At 29.6% G+C, this 8,712-nt stretch overlaps 1 protein-coding gene across 1 annotated transcript; it reads right to left on the bottom strand.

The window, feature by feature from the left end:
• Positions 1-421: 421 nt before the first annotated feature.
• LOC123292118 (nuclear transcription factor Y subunit beta-like) lies at positions 422-2,140 on the bottom strand. Its single transcript, XM_044872672.1, has one exon. It carries the CDS (start codon positions 1,979-1,981, stop codon positions 659-661), a length of 1,323 nt encoding a protein of 440 aa, XP_044728607.1. The 5' UTR covers positions 1,982-2,140; the 3' UTR covers positions 422-658.
• Between the last annotated feature and the right edge of the window lie 6,572 nt (positions 2,141-8,712).

Here is an 8,712-nt window from a genome sequence, read left to right as displayed (position 1 = left end):
AACTACTATTATCACATAAAAACTTCGTCGGGTTCAATTCTAGGTCAAAGTGTATTTAAACAAAAAAAAAATTTGCCCGGATATTTTTTAATTCAAAATTTTTTTAAATAATTTTTTTTTAAGACACAATAATTTTTTTCAGCATTTTTTAATATTTTTTAATTTGATTAAATATGGATTAATATTTTTTTTGCAGTGTGGTGAAAAATTAAACTTGGCACTATTTTTTTTTTTATATTTGGAAAATATTTTCTTTTCCAAAACACCCAAAAATATTTTTAAATATGCAAGAGACGATTAATTTGTTTAATAAATACCACTATAATTTTTTTAAAGGCTTTTTACGTTGATATTTTTGAATAAATTACCATATTTTTTTTCTAATATAATTAATTTTAACACATATTTTTTTTTTTGGGCAAAAATAACTCACTTTTTTAAATAAAAAAAATTGTTTTCTAATTTTTTTTCTATCCAACACTATTTTAAGCATTTTCATCACTTTTTTGGATTCGCACAAACACACCCACACGCACACATTTAATTTATATAAACACTACAGCCAGAGATGAAATTTAAAAAAAAAAAAATAAATCACAAAAATTAATTTTCACTACAAAAGAAAAAAATGATGACTTGGAATTCTTTTTTAAATCCATCAGACATTGTAACAGGAAATTTGCTGCATTTGGGCAAGTTGTGGAAATGCTGATGCTGCCATACTCATGTATGGATGTAACCGATGTGTTCGAAGATATTGTCGATATTTACCCGTTATAACATTATTATTATTAGTTTTATTATTATCTAAAATTTGATTATGGCTATTATTATTTACTAAAGTGACTTGTTGTTGATGATGTTGATCAGTACCCGGAAAACGTTCACCAACTAATGGACTTTGGTTTGTTGTTGACCATAATCCACCATCATTTATTGTTGAATTTGTATTATATACACCTAAAGTTGATCCACAATTTAAATTTTGTTCCAATTTATTACAACTTCCGACGGCAGTACCAGTGTTACTCATTTGTTTTGTATTATAATGGTAATGTTGTTGATTTAATTGCTGATCGGTTGTCCATTGATGAGGTGTTTGATTTTGTTGAATTTGTTGTTGCCTATTTGTTGATGAATTATTTACAATTTGTTGTTGATAATTATTTGTAGAATATTGTTGACTATTTTGTTGTTGATTACGTGCGGCGGCTGCTGCTGCAACCGCAGCGACGGCTTGCTGTTGCTGTTGCATTATATTTCTATGTGTTTGTTGTATTAAACTATTATTTGACTGAATTTGTTGTTGATTACTCTGTTGAGTTTGCTGTCGAATTGTACTCGAAGGTTGAATTTGTTGATTTGGTGGTTGCTGTCGTATTGTTGATGGCATACCATTCTGTTGATTTGTTGCTTGAGTATTTGACTGTCGAATTGTATTCGATGTTGACTGAGTTTGCTGTCGAATTTGTTGATTATTTTGTTGTAACTGTTGTTGATGCCTAATTTGTTGTTGAATTAAATTATTTTGTTGTACATTCCTTTGAATACACTGTTGTTGCTGTTGTGTAAGACTATTTGTTGAATTTGTTGATCTAGTTAAAGCTGTGGTATTTGTTGATGAAGTTGATGATGATGCTAATGACTTCCTGGTTGAAGAACTACTTGTTGTGTTTGTCGTTCGACCAGGTAAATTATTAATAAATGGACTACGTCGTTGTGATTCCATTTTACGGAAATAACATGGATGTATCATTAATAATGGCTCATTACGACCACCTGGAGGTGGTTTAGCCTGACTTGGTAATTCGTATTCAACACTACAATCCACATGTAATGGTCGTGAATAATCCTTATGTTGAGCTATTCTAGATGATATGGCTGTTGATTGTGGTGTTGAATTTGGCTGTTGATTTAATGTTGATGATGGCTGATGTAAAGATGATAAATCGTAGCTGGCGTAACATGTTGCAATCGACATTGTTTTTTAAATGTTGCACCAAATTTGAAATCAGTCTCAGAATTTTTTGTTTAAAAAAATAATATCAGTTCACACATTTAATTTATAATAAAAGTCTTTAACTCTCATGTAAATTTTTTTATATCACAACACTTTTTTTATTAAATTATAAATACAGTAAAACAGAAAAATAAATTTTGATGTTTTAAAATGATTTGAATAATAAATTTTTGTTTATGTACTGTATGTAGGTACTACACAGTCTGTAGTCTGTATATGAATGCTGAATGTAACTCTGGAAGAAATGCCACCATGGGCGGTTCTGCCACGACTAAAAGACAGACATAGTCCGCAGTCCGTTGAATGTGTCTGCCTTGTGCTAGATGTATATTTCCAACCTCCCCACCAAGCACCGCACTACTCTATATTACAGCATCATGTGTATACAATGCTTGTACACTGTACACATACACATACATGTATACGTTCAGCTGTGTGTCAATGTGTTTGTATAGACGTCGATTATTCCGTATACATTATAGGGCCGAATATCATCCAAAAAATGGACACTATCACATTTTTAAAGTAATAATGTATGTTAATAATGTATGCAAAATTATAAATACAATCAAAACCAGTAAAAAAGATCGTTTATAACAACAAAATGGAAAGAAACGGGCCAAATTATTATAGAAAGAAATATATAAATGTATTCTCATATTCTAAGACAGTAAATAAGCCGGAAAACGCCATCAAATGGGGAAAAATGGTAAAACAGCTCCGATTTCAAAAACTTTTTCGGTACAGGTTCCTTAGACCTTCAGGAATATTCAGCCGCACTAACCTCAGCTTTGCCCTTTTAGCTCAGTTGGTTAAGGCGTAACCAATTCCGTTCGCGGTATTCCTAGAGTAGAGGGTTCGATTGCCGCCGTCACAACAAAAGTTAATTTAATTAATAGTTGTGATGAGCTGGTGTAGTGCATGGTATATGCATGAATAGGTGCACTCAGCCTCTGAAATTGAGGAGCTGATAAATGAAATTATCAGCGGAAAGAAGGTAAAACACATATATGGTATCACAATGGGCTCTATAGCCTAAGTGTGTCTTTCGTGGACAGCCAATATAACCTAACCTTACTTAACCTCCGCATTACCATGAAAACTCTGAAAATTAGTTTAGTTTTCCCATCCCCAAAGCACTCTAAATAGTAACCGTGGAAAAAATTAAAAAATCAAAATTACAACTACGAAAGTCGTCTCTAGTATAGAATAGAAAACAACCCCTCGGGTTAGATTTCAGATTCTTGTCATCTATTCTCGCACATTTTCAAATTTTGACGAAAGATACATTGAAATTGACATTGAAAAGGCATATTGATTAAATAACATATTGAACTGATTTCTTTATAATTTAGTAATTATGATATTATTATACCATGTATATATGTAATATATCAAGGTATACTATATATAAGTTTAGTCACAAGTTTGAAACGCTTAAAAATTTTGATGCTACCGGTCGCCCGTTTGTGAACACGATAACTCAAAAACGAAAAAAGATATCAATCTGAAATTTTTATAGCGTGTTCAGGGCGTAAAAAGTGAGGTCGAGTTCGTAAATGAGCAACATAGGTCAATTGGGTCTTGCGTCCGTAGGACCCATCTTGTGAATCGTTTAAGATAGAACAAAAGTTTAAATGTAAAAAATATTTCTTATAAAAAAATAAACTTTTTGTTTGAGACATTTTTTCGTAAATATCACTCTTTACCTGTGAGGGTGCAAATAAGGGGCAAATTGTATAGTATGTATTATATGGGAATATCAGTTATGTATGTGTTACATGTATGTTTGTGTAATCTCACAGCGTAATCAACACTATCTTTACATGGTATTTCAACAATTAACTCAGTCAATTATTTTTTTCACTTGTTAAGTTAATATTTGAATCTAGATGGCTTTCTTACCGAATCTTAGAATTCCTCTTGACGACATGATCCGACAACTCTAAGCAAGTGGTAAAGTTTAGCATCAAAAAACAATTAAGGTATCCATAAATGGATCTGCCACCCTCACACTGTATACATGTATTAGTAATACCGTATACGAATGAATACGGGTAGTACGTACACATTATACATTTTATACATACATATTATATTATTTTGTACATTATACAAAAGCGAGGACCCATACAATGAGGCTTATATTGTAAATTATAATTAATTTATACCATATATATAAATTGTACATTGAAAATACATATACTAAAATTTATTTTTATTGGTGGGTTATAATTTTAATTGGAATCATATTGTTTTTATTGTTCTATATATATTACCTTTTTTATATATATATATATATATATATATATATATATATATATATTTTTTAGTTAGACTTTACCTACATCTATCTACCAATCTACATGACTTGATTACTCAAACAGACAAAATAAGTGTTATATTATATTTTTTTTATACATATTTGGTCAAAAATTTTTATGTAGGTATTTAATACTGACGCAGTGACGCAAATAGCTTGGAATTGGCCAACATTATTTTTGATAGAACCATTGAAGGGTGTTTATGATTTTGATGCAAATTTTTCGGGTAGAAGGTGGTTTTGGAAAGTAACACCGATTTTAAACAGAACATCGAGTAACCAGGAGTAATTTTTTTTTATTAAACTCTTAGTTTTTGAAATAAAAGGAAACTCCTCACCGTGGCTATCGGTACCGTAAAAAACCTGTTAACCGTCTAAAAACAACATCGAATTTCGTAGAAAAGTTGTGTTTCTCTAAACTGTTTCTGGCTAAGGATACCGCACGGATCAACTAGTTAGGTTTGTTTTATATTTACGCCGGTACTATATTTTTTTGATTCTGGACTTATGATGTAACTGGATATTTTAAAATATTGTTTTTGAGTAACCAATATGTTCGTGACTTTGTTGTTGTTATTTTTTTGTTTGTAATCTACGAAAATATTTTAAAACCCTATAAATTCATTTAAGTAAAAAACATGTTAAATTTAATATTTTTTTTTACTTATTAACAAAGTAAAAAAGGTCTGATTACGTAATTATAAGTTATTTTCATTGGTATGTATGTTATTGAGAAAAAAATATAAAAACTTTGAAAACAAAGCCTTAAAAAAGACTGGAATAAGAGGAATATGAAATTTAAGATTTATACGTGTGTTCATTTATTGTAAACATTTTGGATACTCAATTAGAAATTAAAAATACTTATACGAAGTTTTCTCGTGGATGAGAAATCGAAACTCTGTGGATGGGGTAATTTTGATCTAAAAAGTATAAAAATCCGGTTAATTTAATGATTGGATGCCGAATTTCTGAGATATCGCAATATTTGGATATATTTTAGTCCGTATCTCAAAAAATATCCGACCAGTCGTCAAATACCCGATTTTTGTACTTTTTGGGTCAAAATTACTTTGAAAAAATCGCAAGAAAAAAAAATTTTGTTTCGGAATTTGTTGAAACTTGGTGGATGGAGTAATTTTAAACCAAAAAGTATAAAAATCAGGTTAATTTAATGATTGGATGTAAAGTTTCTGAAATATCGCAATATTTAGATCGATTTTAGTCCGTATCTCAAAAAATATTCGCCCAGTCGTGAACTGCACGCGATATTTGTACTTTTTGGGTCAAAATTACCTTATATACTGAGATTTATAAAAATTGGAATTAAAAAAATTTTTCTATTTTTTTGCAAATTTTTTAAGGGGTACCCCTTTGAAAAAATCGAGGAAAACGAAAAAAAAAATTTTGTTTTGGAATTCGATGAAACTCAGTGGATGGGGTAATTTTGATCCAAAATTTGTAAAAATCCGGTTAATTTAATGATTGGATGCAGAATTTCTGAAATATCGCAATATTTTGATCGATTATAGTCGAAAAAATATTCACCCAGTCGTGAAATGCACCCGATTTTTTGTACTTTTTGGGTCAAAATTACTTTATATACTGAGTTTTATCAAAATTGGAGTTACAAAAATTTTTCGATTTTTTTGCAATTTTTTTAATGGGTACGTTTTTGAAAAAATCGAGAAAAACGCAAAAAAAATTTTGCTTTGGGATTTGATGAAACAAAGAAAAAGTTTTTGGTAAAGTTATGTTTAAAGTTTATACAAAAATAGGAATGTGTTTATGCCGTTCTGTATATAAAATTTTCCAAATCGGGTCTTTCCCGATAAAATCCCCTTGGCTATTTGACAACGCTGTTTAGTACACTCCGTATATAAAAGGTATACTAGGTACAATATATATGTAAGTATATAAATACCATATTTCTTATAAATTACTTAAAAAAATAATAATGCCCGTATCTAGAGCATAATAATATTATTATTTAAAACACCCTTATAAATATTATTATAGAAATTACTCCATCATCGCATCGTATCACATTGTATCGTATCGTGCTATAGCTAGCTAGAATAATATAATATGTATGTAATTCCACATTAATAATAAAATAATATAATATAATAAATATTATACACAACATCATAAAAAAATATAAAAATTCTTTGAACAAAAGAACAAAATAAAAAATTACAAATTTAATTACTTCAAAATTCTTTGTTTAATAATAAAAAAATAAATAAAATAACTAAACAACACTTTTTTATTTTTTAATGTTTATTTAAAGAGATTATAAATTTTTAAAGGAACTAAATTTAAAAGAAAACCAAGTGAAAACAAACAATTGACTGAGTTAACTGTTGAAATACCATGCATAGTCAGTGTTGATTTCTTTATCACATAAAACATTCAAAAATGTATAGACAGTGTTGATGCGAAATCGTTTGTTTTTTTGTCGTCACGTAAATAACAAAAGATATTCACTTTTAAATAGACACACACACAACTGATATTCCTATATTAATACATACTATAAAATTTGCACCTAATTAACGCCCTCGTGGGTAAACAGTGATGTTTACCCACCTACGAACCCAAGACCCAATTGACCTATGATGCTCATTTACGAACTTGACCTCACTTTTTACGTCCTGAGTACGCTGTAAAAATTTCAGCTCGATATCTTTTTTCGTTTTTGAGTTATCGTGTCCACAGACGGACGGACGGACGAACGGACAACCGGAAATGGACTAATTAGGTGATTTTATGAACAGCTATGACAAAATTTTTTTCCTAGCATCATTATTTTTAAGCGTTACAAACTTGGGACTAAATTTAATATACTATGTATATTTCATATATACATGGTATAATATATTATTAATAAAAAAAAACGATGGGATCTTAGACTAGTTTCACACGTTCGATATTATTTAGAAAATACATCGATGTTTTCTTGATGCAATACATCGAAATTGTGCCAAACATCGATGTTGTCTCAAAATCGAGCAGGTACACGGTAAGAAATTTTATGTGTGGTTTTTATACTGAATTGATAGTATCACAAGAATTTTTGACAAGGAGATTATAGTCATGGTGATAGCTATCGGGCGTTTTTTATCCCCCGAACTAAGAAAAAGGGGTGTTATTAGTTTAACCGCTATGTGTGTGTGTCTGTCTGTATCATCGTAGTGCCTAAACGGATGAAAGTCCGATTTTAATTTTTTGGTTTCATTCGAAAGGTAATTTAATGGAGAGTGTTCCTAGCTATGTTTCAAGTGCGAGCTTAGGGTTACATACCCGAAAAAATTATAAAATTGGCTATAATCTTTAAAATCAATTCAGATGGAAAAAGGCATGACATATAATTTTAACATATAAATAATTAGTATGGAAATGAATGGTCAAATAAACCTGGCTCAATTCATTTCGAAAAGTGAAATCGTAAAATAATTAGGTGATTCCATAATTCAAAAGAACAAAGTCGACTCAAATATTTCAATTTTAATTAAATTATTTCCAAAAATTGATTCCAAGAAATGATAGCTCTCTAAATATCCTTTTCATCTCATCTGATGTCCTTGACTATCACTATGATATTGATTTAAGGAGTGTCATAAGTTTAAAGTGTTTATCTGTGCGTCTGTATGTATCTCAGTTTAACAAAGGTTTTTTACATTTACAAAATTTAAAAAACCCCCGACAAATGCGATTTAATTCTTGTAAACAAATTTTGGAAAACTTTGCTATAAAATGTTCTCAATCAAGTCGGTTCGACCGTTTAGGGGCTACGATGCCACTGAGATACATACAGACGCACAGATAAACACTTTAAACTTATGACACTCCTTAAATCAATATCATAGTGATAGTCAAGGACATCAGATGAGATGAAAAGGATATTTAGAGAGCTATCATTTTTTGGAATCAATTTTTGGAAATAATTTAATTAAAATTGAAATAATTGGACTTGTTACAATTAATTACCGATAATCAATATTGTATTTATTGGCTAATCAAATAGAATCCATAGAAAGCGTTTTGAGGAATTAATTTCCATCAAGCCAGAAATCGTTTTGATACTTTCATTTGGTCCTATATGCGTGTAATCCCAGTTTGCTCAATCCCAGAAAGTGTGCATATCTTTTGGGAGCCAAATAACTAAAAAAAAGTGCAAAAAATTTGGTTAATTCTTCGTAAAACTCTAATTTGCTTAGGCTATTGATGGTTAGTGAATTATTTTTATCCTAAACACAATTTTTTAACCAAATACCTTACTTAGTAAATTTTTTTATGATATTACATATTCTTTTTTATTATTCATACAATTTATATTATCTTTATCTTACAATCGAATATGAAT

The sequence above is a fragment of the Chrysoperla carnea genome, chromosome 2 (assembly GCF_905475395.1).
Source record: "Chrysoperla carnea chromosome 2, inChrCarn1.1, whole genome shotgun sequence".
NCBI classification, from domain to species: Eukaryota; Metazoa; Arthropoda; class Insecta; order Neuroptera; family Chrysopidae; genus Chrysoperla; species Chrysoperla carnea.
The sequence above is the reverse complement of the archived record's forward strand: the minus strand, read 5'-3'. Positions and strand labels throughout refer to the sequence as shown.

Coding starts and splice junctions, on each gene's coding strand:
- LOC123292118 (XM_044872672.1), bottom strand. CDS start 1,981: ATGTCGATTGCAACATGTTACGCCAGCTACGATTTATCATCTTTACAT.